This window comes from Populus euphratica, unplaced genomic scaffold (genome assembly GCF_000495115.2).
Source record: "Populus euphratica unplaced genomic scaffold, PopEup_1.0 scaffold58.1, whole genome shotgun sequence".
NCBI lineage: Eukaryota > Viridiplantae > Streptophyta > Magnoliopsida > Malpighiales > Salicaceae > Populus > Populus euphratica.
Window position 1 is genome coordinate 1,417,390 of NW_011499864.1, and position 12,856 is coordinate 1,430,245.

Sequence of the window (12,856 nt, forward strand, 5' to 3'; positions counted from 1 at the left end):
TTGATGGGAGCAAAATCTAACTTTAATGGGTCTTGTAAGACCTCCCGCGATTAAGTTCTGGTGCAAGCAGGACTCAACAGTAGATCCTGCTACAATAACGAGCAACCCTTTAGATCCCAGACGGGCATGTATTTAAATCACATTCAAGTTCTTTCAAGGTACAATTAAGTTTCAAATTTTATCAAAGATTCAGCTTAATTTTTCCATCTCAAATGTATGCATTTAAATCACTCGTCAATCTATTTGCCAACAAAATTGCGTGTATTTTTTATGAAAAAAATGATTTCTTTTTTTTTGAAAAAACAGACTTGGGTTGTGAAAGTATCTTCTCGTTGTTATCCAAAAACAAATGATAAAAGGATAAGAGTTTTTTATACTTTTTACTGGAGAGATGTGTCCTGTAGTATCCCCGTATATTTTACTCATTCATGTTCAGTAACCAAGATTTTTATCGAAATAAAAAATAGCAGAGAGGAGATAATTCGGAGACAGAGGATTATTGAAGCAGAATGGCATGCTGTCATGGTTAACATTTCCAATGAGTGGTTAACTTCCATGGCAAAGTTCATTTCGTTTTGATTTTGTGATTTGCAAAAATTTAAAAAAAAAAAGCTCGGAGAGATAAAGTGTGCGGCCAGGACGTCACTAGTTGTCTCCAAGTTGTGCCCCAGCCTCTCAATATCGTAATTCAGGTGATTATTGCTTTACCTTTTCAGTAATTTTGCTTCTACTTTAGAAACCCTAGAATTGGGGTGCCATGTTGAATTTTCGAAATCAGGCGTGATTGAAGCGAAATTAGGGTTTGTTTGTTCGGGGCAATCTTTTTTTGTTCCGTGTTTTGATTAAATGTCTTCTCAATTTTACACCTTTGTCTAGCATGGTTTCTCAGCACTCATGTTTCCAATGTGTGATGCATTGCTGTTAAGTTGCTCTAAATGCAAGTTCTTTTGTTCCTTTTTCTTATTTTGAAGACATAATTTTGAAGCTGCTGTAAAATTGATCTAAATGCATGCTTACGCTATTCTTTTTCTATTTTGGAGAAATAATTCTGAAGCTGCTGCATAAATTTCTTTTCCTGCATATTTTCTTGTATGCAGTGCTTATTCACTGGGTCAATGGACACAAGCATGTTGATGCCATACTCTGCCTCCGAAGCTCATCGAGCTTGTGGAACAACGGTGGAATATATAATATTAACACATCTTAATTTGTTGTGATGAGATGTTGATGTTTGATAGCTTTTGTCACGTTACCTTTCTGATATAGATGTCTTTCATTATGCTTTTACAATCTCACTTTCTCTGTTGTCGCTGCTGCTGTGATATGATCCCAGAAAAGGAAAAAAAACTATGGCTTCTCTGTCCCCTTCCACAAACTTGTTCCAGCAATCGTTTAATTGGAAGCTGCAAACAAAGTTGAAAGTGACACCGAGTTGTGCATCCAGACCCGAAACCAAATCCAATTTCCCTTCTTCTTCCACAAACAATAATGTTGCTATAGGTAGGAGTGAGAGAGGAGAGATGACGAGAAGGGAAATAGAGTGGGAAAAGCTGAAGAAGAAAGAAGAGAAAGAGAGAAAAGAAGAGGTTAACAGGAAAATTGCGTCACAGAAGGCGATATCTGTGATTCTGCGAAGAGAGGCTACTAAAGCTGTAATTGAGAAGAAAAGAGGTCCTACTAATTCAAAGAAGTTGCTTCCACAAACTGTCCTTGAAGCTCTTCATGAAAGAATCACCGCATTGCGCTGGGCTTCTGCTCTCGAGGTTGGTGGGTCTATCCTTTCAGTTTATTTATTTATTTTGTGGTCTTCTGCCTTTTTTTATTTATTGAGATTTTTTGTGGTCTTGGGAGGTCCATTGAGTCTTAGGCTAGATGTGCCCCCCCCCAAATAAACTGGAGTCACTGAGGCTGGAACCTTTAAATTTTACTGGGTACACAAGCCACTAGGCTATGCTTTTTTGTGTCAACCAAGCCACTAGGCTATGCTTTTTTGTGTCATAGAGAATTTTATTTAGCTTGTATGTTTCATGGAATTTATTACATTGCCATCTAAACTGTATTTTTGATCCTCCATTGCCCTTCTTGTATAAAATATGTGTGCTTGGGCATGGAACTATTTTCAAAGTGATTTGTCCAGTTGAACATATTTACTCTTAGTGTTTGAACTACAATCACAGTAAAGTAGAGGACTTGATGATTATGGTCAGGTTTTTGAACTACTTCGAGAGCAGCTATGGTACAGGCCTTATGCTGGTATGTATGTCAAACTCATTGTCATGCTCGGAAAGTGTAAACAACCAGACAAGGCCCACCAACTATTTCAAGCTATGATTGATGAAGGCTGTGCTGTGACTCATGAATCCTACACGGCTCTTTTGTCTGCCTATGGAAGAAGTGGTCTCTTTGACAAAGCATTTTCTATTATGGAGGAAATGAAAAACACTCCTGATTGCCGACCTGATGTCCACACTTATTCAATCCTTATAAAATCCTGCCTCCAAGTTTTTGCCTTTGACAAAGTGCAGGTGCTGCTTTCTGACATGGAATCTTTGGGAATCAGACCCAACACAGTCACGTACAATACTCTCATTGATGCCTATGGCAAAGCAAAAATGTAACTCAGCTACCCTGTTTGGTACCTTTAAGTTTTTTGATGCTCCATCTGGTTGCCAAGAATGCAATGGGAAAAGAGTATTGATTTTAACTTACCATGAGCCAGTCCACTGAAAGCATCAAAGCAAAGTGCAGGGAAAAAATATTGCCTCACTTTTTCAGGATATTTGAGTTCCTTTAGATGGGAGGAGAAAGGCAGGCACTTTGCACCTGATAATTGAACGGTTGTTACCCATTGTCTCCAGCTCTGTGTTGCACCCTCTTTCGCAATTGTCTTCAATGCTACCTTTGCTGCTATTTTTTGCAGGTTTTGTTTATCTTTCATGCATTTGTCACCTAATCCATATGGGAAGCAATTGGTTTTGGTGTTTTTGGCAACCAGATGGAGCGTGATATTACTGCTCCATTGTGGAGATGCAACTCATTATTTCTACTTTCTAAAAGGTTTGCAGAGATGGAAGCAACACTAATGGAGATGTTGAGTCAGCAGGATTGTGAGCCTGATGTTTGGACCATGAACTCAACAATCAGAGCCTTTGGTGGCAGCGGACAAATGGAAATGATGGAGAATTGTTATGAGAAGTTTCAGAGTGCTGGGATTGAACCCAATATTAAGACATTCAACATTCTCTTGGATTCTTATGGAAAAGCTGGAAACTACCAGAAAATGAGTGCGGTCATGGAATACATGCAAAGATACCACTACTCGTGGACCATTGTTACGTACAATGTGGTGATAGATGCATTTGGACGAGCAGGGGATTTAAAACAGATGGAGTATTTGTTTAGGCTAATGCGGTCAGAGAGGATCAAGCCAAGTTGTGTTACACTTTGCTCTCTAGTGCGAGCTTATCGGGAAGCTGGGAAACCTGAGAAAATCAGGAGTGTTCTTCGTTTCATTGATAATTCAGATGTAACTTTGGATACTGTGTTTTTTAATTGTTTAGTGGATGCATATGGTAGGCTGGAATGCTTTGCAGAGATGAAAGAAGTGCTTGAGTTGATGGAGGAGAAAGGTTGTAAGCCTGATAAGGTTACATATAGAACAATGATTAAAGCTTATTCCATTAAGGGGATGACTAGCCATGCGAAGGAGCTCCGAAACCTTCTTGGATCAGTTGAGGTGACTCGGTCTCAGAAGAAGAAACCTGATTTTTGATGGGAATCGCTCTCTTTGTATCCCGTGTTCATGTCCATAATCTGTTCGCATGTGATACAATTTTTGTGTGTGCATCTGCAGATTCTGCTCAACAAAAAAATAAACAAAAAAAGTTCCATTAGTAAGCATTTTGTCAGTAATGTACACTGATTTTGAAGAAAGAAAGAGAAGGGTAAGATTCCGAAGTTAATGTAGACTGCTTGAGTTAGATGCGATCTCAGGAGTTGATACCTAACTATTAAATTGCTATGAGATAGACAACAGAGGAGAGGACGTACACGAGTTTTGTGAGAGAACCAGAGATTGTGCTTGTCTGCGTACCTAAATGTTTTTTTAAACACAATAGAAGACAAGTTGGGAAGACATTCTCACAAGAATCTAAGAGGACCGCTGCACTAGTTAGCAGGTTTTTTGGAAGTCGACCAAAATCAACATGAACCCTCACTTTTTATAGAACTTGTTTGTGTTGGTAATCATCAGCCTGAAATGTATCCTGTGATTCTGATAATTTTATAAAATTAATTTGAAAAAAAAATTATAAAATTTTATCTCTAATAAATTTAATGTTGAGGAATATATTTGAAACTAAGAAATTGATTAATAAAAGATATAAAAAAAAATAACTTGGATCTGGATTAAAGTCAATTTAAATTGATTTGTCAAACTTATGACTTTGAATTATAAAATAAGAATAAACTTATAAAATAAATTAAAATAAATTTTTTATGACTTGAATTATAAAATAAGAATAAATTTATAAAATAAATTAAAATAAATCATGAAGTTTAATTTCTAATTAATTTAGTATTAAATGATAAAATTAATAAGAAAAAGTTAATTAGAAAAATTGAGGTAATCGAATTAACTTGTCAAACTCAAGATCTAAGTCATTGATTGGAATAATCTTATAAAAAAATTATAAAACTCAATTCTAATAAAATTTTAATGTTCAATGATGAAATTAAAACTAAAAAATTAATTAAAAAAGATCAAAAAAGGTTTCGGTTAACTCGGATTAACCGTCAAACCCGTAATTTGAGTCATGAGACATAAATAACCTTATAAAAATAAATTAAAAAATAAATTTAAAAGCCTAATTTTCAATTAACCTAATATTAAAAATTAAATTGAGAACAAAAGTCAATTAGAAGAATAAAAAAACTCAAGTCCACTGAGTTAATTTGTTAAACCCGCAATCCGAGTAATTAGACTGATATAATCTCATAAAAAGTAAATTGAAAAAAATATAAAGTTCAATCTCCAATAAATCTAACGTTAAATTATAAAATTAAAATTCAAGTTAATTTATCAAATTCGTGACTCAGTTACGAGATATGGAGAAATTTATATAAAACAAATAAAAATAAATCACAAAATCTAATTTCTAATCAATCAAATATTAAAAGATAAAATTAAAAAAAAATTAGAAAATGAGAAAAAAAATTGAATTGGCTTGTTAAATCAATTAGAAAATGAGAAAAAAATTGAATTGGCTTGTTAAATCAATTATTTTGATCATGAAAATAAAATAACTATATAAAAATAAATTAAAAATAATGATAAAGTTTAATTCTTAATAATATTAAAAAAATAAAAAATAAAAAATATTTTAATAGTTTGCAAGGAGTTTTTTTTATTTAATAACTAAATCCTTTACGGTCGTATTTAAAAATATGGTTGAAATTATTTTTTAAAATGTTTTTTATTTGAAAATATATTAAAATAATATTTTTTATTTTTAAAAATAACTTTTAGAAAAATATTAATTTAAAATAAAAAATAAAAAAATTTAGTTTTTTTAAAAAAACAATTTTGAAATGTAAAACTACGTGAGAGGGAGAGGGAGAGGTCTCGCGTAGTCCCGTCTTCTATTTCGAAAAGATAAAAACAAGCGCACACATGAATACGAAGAAAAAAAATAAAAATTAAAACGAGAAAAAAACAACATGGAGAACAGATTTATAGACGGAGTGACTCTTGAAGCAGAATCGCTCGCTCTCATGGCTAACATTTCCAACGAGTTGTTATCTTTCAGGGCAAATCTCATTTCCTTTTTGTGACTTCCCAAAAAAGAAAAAACCCTTGGAGAGAGAAAATGTGCAATTAGGTCGTCACTAATTGCCTCAAAGCCGTTCCCTAGCTTATTAATTTCGTAATTCAGGTGATTATTGCTTTACCTTTTGAGTTATTCTGCTTCTACTCTGGAAACCGTAGAACTTGGTTGCAATGTTGAGTTTTTGAAAATTATGCGTGTTTGAAGCGAAATTAGGGTTTGTTTATTTGGCAATTCTTTTTTGGTCTGCATTTTGATTAAATGTTTGAGGATTTATCAAGGTGAGCCATGTTTGTATGTGTAAGCATGGGGAATTAATGCAGTAACGTGGTTTGGTCGAGTCTTTTATTGGTAAGATAGTGGTTTTAAGGTTTTTGAGAGGCTGCTTGTGTGCGAATTTGAAACAACGTTGGCGCTAATGTATTTCCCCACTTCTGCCTCTGCTGCTTATCTGCGTCGACGTGAATGTTGTGGAAAGTCTGTTTGTTTGGTTGTTACGTGATCATTAATTAGGTTGTTCTCCACACTTATGTTTCGTTGTGGAATTAGAAACCTAACCTGTTCGAACCAGATTGCTTGCCGTATGATGCCTGATGCATGTTTGCTTGTGCAAGTATGGTGAGGCTTCGTGATGCTTGTAAAGGAGAATAGCATAGTAGCTCTGCTGTATAGTTGGGTTGTTTAAAACGATGTCTTAGGGTTTATAGGTTGAGTGACAATGTCTTTAAGCTTCAGGCTTTGTGTCAGAACAGAGAAAAAAATTATAATAGCGAAGAAGAATTTTATATGAGAAGAAGAGCATTTTTTGAAATTTCATGTATCCACGCTTTATTTCTTGTGTCTTTAAGTGGAGGGGAGATTGTTTTAAAAAAATTGAATTTTATGTTATGGATTTTCTACCATAACCTTTTGGCATTCATCAAATATCTGTTTTGGACAACAAGAGGGCTAGCTAGCTTATTTTTCAGCACTCATACTTCCATGGCATGAGTCATTGCTGTAAAGTTGCTCTAAATGCAAGTTCTTGCGTTCCCTTTTTTCTATTTTGAAGCTGCTGTAAAATTGCTCTAAATACATGTTCACTAAATTCTTTTTCTATTTTAAAGAAATGATTTTGAAGCTGCTGTATAAATTTCTATTCCTGCATATTTTCTTGTATGCAGTACTTATTTACCGGGTCAGTTCATGGACACAAACATGTTTATGTCATACTGCCTCTGAAGCTCACTGAACTTGTGGAACAAAGTGGAATATATAATATTAAGACATCTTAATTTGTTGTGATGAGATTTTGATGTTTGATAGCTTTTGTCACATTACCTTTCTGATATAGATGTCTCTCATTCTGCTTTTACAATCTTGCTTTCTCTGTTGCTGCTGCTGTGATATGGTCCCAGAAAAGAAAAAACTATGGCTTCTCTCTCCCCCTCCACAAACTTTTTCCTGCAATCGTTTAATTGGAAGCTGCAAACAAAGTCGAAAGTGACACCCAGTTGTGCATCCAGACCCGAAACCAAATATATTAAAATAATATTTTGTTAAAATTTATTTTTAATATCAACAAATTAAAATCAAAACAATCTAAAATTATAAAAAAAACATTAATTTAAAAAAAATTAAAAATTTTAAAAATCATTTTTAAACACTCTAGCACTGTCATTGCCATCCATGTGCCTCAGCTGTCAGCACCGAGGTTCATTTCCTGTGTTCTTGTTTTACATATTGTACCCTCACTAGTCAACTACAGCGAACTCTTTTGCAGACTTCAGTCAATGGCTTCACAAGATCACCATACCCACGACCACCACCATCATGACCATGATCACCACCACCATCAGCATAACCATACCCATGATGAGTAAGATTCTTATCTCCACTTCATTCCATTTGTTCTTGTTTTTTTCATGGTTTGAAATATATATTTATACAAGTGTGATTCTTGATAATTGAGCAGGAAAGCATCATCAAGGGTAGGCCCAGATGGGAGGGTATACCATAGCCATGATGGACTAGCACCACATTCACATGAGCCCATATACTCTCCTGGCTACTTTAGCAGGAGAGCACAACCAATCCTTACAAGGGATTTCAATGAAAGAGCTTTCCCTGTTGGTATTGGTGGCCCTGTTGGTACTGGGTATCTCTCTATCTTCCCTTCTATTTTTTTTTACACTTAATTCTAGGTGTTAATCGCTGATTGAATATTATGTTTTGTAGTGGTCAGGAAAACAGCTTTGATGCTATCTTTGTGTAAATTATTGCGGGACAAGTACAGTCTTGCTGCTGTGAGTAATAATCTAAGATGGGATTTTGAGATTTTTTTTTTTGCTAATTGTTCTTGAGATTTATTTTTTGTTGAATTTGATTTTGAAGTTATTGATTATTATGAATGTCAAACTTGTTAAACGTAAACGTTCCAGCTTAATGAACCCTGTTTTATCTCAAGCAACAAATTAGCAGCTGCAGCCTAGCCCTGAAAGGAGTTCATTGTTCTTTTGTTTATGGTGATATATAGAACATTAATTCGTAAACAGCTATTAATCTCTGCAAATGATCCTCATACCTGTGGCTCAAAGTTGCTATACCAAAAGCTTTTTGCCTAAAATTTCAGAAGAATATAACGCAGGCTCAACTAAGAGCTTTTCACCTAAAATTTTCAGATGAGGCATAATTTGTGTTCTCTTCTATCATTAATCGTTTTAAATGCATGGTCATGTAGATTGATTAAATGCTGAAGAGCTATACTCTTGTTTTAGGTAACAAATGACATATTCACAAAAGAGGATGGTGAGTTCTTGATTAAGCATGGAGCACTTCCTGAGGAGGGGATCCATGCTGTTAAAACTGGAGGCTGCCCACACGCTGCAATTTGTGAAGATATCAGCATTAAGCTTGGCCCTCTCGAGGAGCTTTCTAACTTGTTCAAAGCAGACCTTCTTCTTTGTGAATCTGGTGGAGGTAACTCAGTACTGAATACCACCATACATATTTAAGTGGCTGTAAACTGATATTAAATTGATGATCGCTGAACATCAAAGTTAATTTTATTGTATACTACTCCAGGCAAGTGGTTTTTATTCGTGTTAGGATATCAGAAGTTAGATAGTGATGAAGAATTTTGGCAGTTCTATTTCTAACATGTTGACGGATGAGTTTTAGTAAGAAGAGTACTGCTGCCTTACAAATTTATTTGTATACACTTATGTATTGATCAGAAAAGTAAATCCTCTACTTGAACTTGTATGGTGCAGATAATTTGGCTGCCAACTTCAGCAGGGAACTGGCTGACTATATCATCTATATAATAGATGTATCTGGCAGTGATAAAATTCCTCGGAAAGGTGGCCCAGGCATCACCCAAGCTGATCTCCTTGTATTTTTTCTCATTCTCATAGCTGCTTCTTCTGTTCCCAATCTCTCATAATCAATCTTGTTGGCCAAGTTTAGAAATGTAAAATTACCAGGAAGTCCGAGTTAATTGTGTACAATCCTAGGTTATCAACAAGACTGACCTTGCACCAGCAGTTGGAGCTGATTTAGTTGTCATGGAGCGTGATGCACTTAGAATGCGGGATGGAGGGCCATTTGTTTTTGCTCAGGTCAGTTTAGCACTCTGTTTCTCATGTTTGATTGCATTTGTTTATGGCGAGCTCGTGACAGTCTTGTAATTTGTTGTCTAAAGCTTTGGAAGATACAAGATGGAATAGGAGATCAATTTTAAGAAAAGGAAAGATCTGAATTAGGAGATCCATCCTAAGAAAAGAAAAGAAAAGAAACAGTACAAACAGATAGAATCTTAAGAACATGCCAAATTTCACCAACCTAGTTTGTGTTTGAAGTGCCAGACCACATGCTTGTGATACAGGGTCTTTCTAAGTAGAAGCAGGGAGGCATTGTTGTATGCTTGTGATGTTGTAGTACAGGAAAGAATGCAATAGAGAGAGTTGGAGATGGTGTAAACAGTGTTGACAGCTGAGAATGTTGTGGCAGGGGTCAACTTGAGCAATGGAGGGTACCATCACCAAGTCTCTCCAATGCTGAGGGATTGCATGTGCGACCATCTGATTGGGGCATGTCTCTAGAGTATTCATGGAGCACCCCAGAATGAATTAGGGTTGCCACCCTATACAATGCTCAAGTCTTCACCCTTGACCATGTTATCCCCTGTCCAGATTGTCCGCTCCTCCTCCCATGCCTTTCTTTGTTGCTTCCTACAATGCAGCATCACTAGCACATAACACTGCCTCACCGCTTCTACTAAAAAAGAATGACATCTGCACAGTCAAAAGGGGGTCTATAATGGTGCCTTTTGGGGCTTTAAGTCTAGTCTACACACTCATGCACGCACACAACATAATAGGTGAATCACAATTGCCATATAACATGCAGGCTTACGAGAAATGTTATGCAGATTTATGCACAATGAATTGATCTATTTTACTGTTTTGTTTGGAAATATACATAATCCGTATATTTCCATCCTGGTGAACAGCTGGACATTCCACTTCTGATTGGTCATGGCATGTTTAGTGAAACAAATAGCTCTGCCTCAATAAGATATTCTTTCCTTTTTTCTGCTGTTGTTTATGGAATCTAGCCTTTTTCCTCTTATGATGGTTATTTCACAGTTCTCTCGTCCGCTTATGGCTTATGTTTAGGCTATCCTTTAGTTACAGAGACACTGCCCTATCCATCTATTCAATGCTTGTTAACACTAATGCTTGTGGACTTGTCATCTTCTTATATTTTTGGTTCTTGAACAATTTAATTCTTTGGTCTGCCAGGCTGTGGGCCGCGCTTTATATAGCGAGACAAATTATGTCTATAACCCTTCTTTTAAAGTTGCGGTTATTTCCTTTGTTGTTCATAATGTACCTGCAGGTGAAGCATGGACTTGGCATAGAGGAAATTGTGAACCACATTTTACAAGGTTGAGAAGTAGCTACTGGGAAAAAACGCCATTAACCTGGTGCATCCAAAGGTTGACCTGGCACGTCTCTGTCTCAATTTGGTATCAGCTACTTGATTTGGTGCTTTCTTGAGTCTTTATTAGAAGTAAAGGTGTTGCATGTTTAGTTGAAATGAGTTGAGAGCTTGAAATAAATGTATCCATTTGCAATAATTGATTACTTTATGTATCGATCACAACAAGCCTTGTGCTATAGCATCAATACAACTATCAGAGCATGGTGCCATGTAACATGACCTTTTATATCGCCTTTCATTATTGTTTAGAGCTAGAATGTGTCTTACATGCTTTATAATTTTTCAATTTGTCCCTATAATTAGGGCATAAATTTTTTTAAATTGGAGGGTTAAATTGAAAAGAAAAAAACTGTCAAGAAAAAAATCAAAAGAATGAGGGTTAAATTAAAAATAAATAAAAGAATATGAACTTTGATAGAAGGGCATTAAACTTCATTATTTTAATATACACGGATTTCTTAAAATAATGAAGTTTAATACCTTAAATATTTAAAAAAAAAAAATTGGTTGATTTAAACCAACTTGTGTGATGTAGTTCTTTTTAGGTCATGCTCGGGGCTGAGGTTAACAGTCAAAGAAAAACACAAAAATCAAAATGATACATCAAAGGTTTAAAGGTTACTGACATGAGCAGTAGTTTAATAACTAGTGCGACAATAGAAGCATTTATTAAGGTTAATTTTAACATGTGATTGTTAATGACAATAGAAGCAATTATTAAGGTTAATTTCTGATTGTTAATGGTTCCATGTAATTACAGGTCAGTTAAAAATTTGTTAGATGGTCAAGAAGTTAGCTAGCGTAGTATGCAAAAATAAATTGTGTAATACTCGGAGAATAGGCAATAAAAGGTAATCTTTCTAGAGAGTAAGATGTTAATTCTCTCCCCCCCTTTTACTTCTCCCTCATTTTCTTTTCTTCTTTTAATTCTCTCTTCAATTCTTAAGTTCTTAGCTTTGTTAATGTGAAGCCTTAACACAAAACTCAGTTCTTATGGTCTCAAATCCTTTTCTCTCAATAATGCAATCTCATGATACAAAGAAATTAAAATCACTTGACTCCATTGCATTCATTAAAATGGTCTACATCGCTGTCATCTCCATGTCAATCATGGCTGCTATAGCTTAAATGCCCAAGTAGGTTATAGTCTAGGAGGGATAGATGTCAATCATGGCTGCTATAGCTTAAATACCCAAGTAGGTTATAGTCTAGGAGGGATAGCTTCAAAAAAAAAAAATTAATTAAAATAATATTATTTTAATTTTTTTAAAATAAATAAAATAGAATTGAGTCAAATCAAATTAACTCCAACCGTAATCAGGTCAATTGAATTTTTTTTTCCATGTTTTCTTTAACTCAAATTAGTTGAAGTCGTCTCAAATCAACTAACATGGCAATACAAGTCTTATAACGGTAATGCCTACCATTAGATTGCTTACATTGGTTAGATTTTCACAATGCATTCACTTTTTGGTTGAGTTTCGATGGAGGTGCTCAAGTCTCTATCTTTATAAAATCTGCTTTTATTTTGGATAATTTCAATTTCCTGCAAGCTTTTTTTGTGTTGTTTCAATTTCAATTTGCTTTATTTTAATTAGATTCCATACTTTTTAAATATGTTTTTTTTTCTCAATTTTTTCACTATCCTCCTTTTCCATTAAGAATGATAAGAAGACAAGCATATATGAATTTCAATTTCACTTTCAAGTTATAAAATATTTTAATATCATTTAAAAAGTATAAGATAAATAAATAAATCGTAATTGGCAAAAGTTAAAATAAAAAGTACGATAAATATAACATCTTTTAGTAAAGAATTAGGTAATTATCCGTACTATACCGTGAGTTAGATCAAAATTTTGTTAAATAAAAAAAAATATTCAGATGTTAATGTTATTAACATGTATTTTAATAGAAAAAATAAATTATATAGAGGTTGACATTATATGACATATCTGATCATTGTAGGTCCAAAAATAATCTAAATGACTGATAAAAATATATTTTAGCTAAAAAAATTCAAAACAATATTTAAAAAAAATATT

The 12,856-nt window shown here is 34.4% G+C and overlaps 2 protein-coding genes across 5 annotated transcripts; both read left to right on the forward strand.

The window, feature by feature from the left end:
• The first annotated feature begins 336 nt into the window (after window positions 1–336).
• LOC105125767 (Pentatricopeptide repeat (PPR) superfamily protein) lies at window positions 337–3,962 on the forward strand. Of its 3 annotated transcripts, none has more exons than XM_011026357.1 (4): window positions 337–692; window positions 1,098–1,763; window positions 2,208–2,614; window positions 3,058–3,962. In XM_011026357.1, exons 2-4 carry the CDS (start codon window positions 1,350–1,352, stop codon window positions 3,770–3,772), a joined length of 1,536 nt encoding a protein of 511 aa, XP_011024659.1. In that variant the 5' UTR covers window positions 337–692; window positions 1,098–1,349; the 3' UTR covers window positions 3,773–3,962. The 3 variants fall into 3 exon arrangements, with proteins under 3 accessions (XP_011024659.1, XP_011024658.1, XP_011024660.1); XM_011026356.1 differs by having other exon boundaries at window positions 1,334–1,763; XM_011026358.1 differs by having other exon boundaries at window positions 337–683; window positions 1,334–1,763.
• A 1,814-nt stretch (window positions 3,963–5,776) lies between these two features.
• On the forward strand, window positions 5,777–10,775 carry UREG (urease accessory protein G). Of its 2 annotated transcripts, XM_011026354.1 has the most exons (8): window positions 5,777–5,933; window positions 7,588–7,683; window positions 7,780–7,962; window positions 8,050–8,110; window positions 8,582–8,783; window positions 9,077–9,198; window positions 9,320–9,424; window positions 10,707–10,775. In XM_011026354.1, the coding sequence occupies exons 2-8, from the start codon at window positions 7,598–7,600 to the stop codon at window positions 10,758–10,760; spliced, it is 813 nt and encodes a 270-aa protein (XP_011024656.1). In that variant the 5' UTR covers window positions 5,777–5,933; window positions 7,588–7,597; the 3' UTR covers window positions 10,761–10,775. The 2 variants fall into 2 exon arrangements, with proteins under 2 accessions (XP_011024656.1, XP_011024655.1); XM_011026353.1 differs by lacking the exon at window positions 5,777–5,933 and having other exon boundaries at window positions 7,516–7,683.
• The last annotated feature ends 2,081 nt before the right edge of the window (window positions 10,776–12,856 follow it).

Bases quoted from the DNA above. Each gene is read 5' to 3' on its own strand.
- LOC105125767 (XM_011026357.1), top strand. From the start codon at position 1,350: ATGGCTTCTCTGTCCCCTTCCACAAACTTGTTCCAGCAATCGTTTAAT. The intron at 1,764-2,207 runs GTTGGTGGGTCT...GATTATGGTCAG, and splicing joins GCTGGGCTTCTGCTCTCGAG to GTTTTTGAACTACTTCGAGA. The intron at 2,615-3,057 runs GTAACTCAGCTA...ACTTTCTAAAAG, and splicing joins GCCTATGGCAAAGCAAAAAT to GTTTGCAGAGATGGAAGCAA.
- UREG (XM_011026354.1), top strand. From the start codon at position 7,598: ATGGCTTCACAAGATCACCATACCCACGACCACCACCATCATGACCAT. The intron at 8,111-8,581 runs GTGAGTAATAAT...CTCTTGTTTTAG, and splicing joins ACAAGTACAGTCTTGCTGCT to GTAACAAATGACATATTCAC. The intron at 9,425-10,706 runs GTCAGTTTAGCA...ATGTACCTGCAG, and splicing joins GGCCATTTGTTTTTGCTCAG to GTGAAGCATGGACTTGGCAT.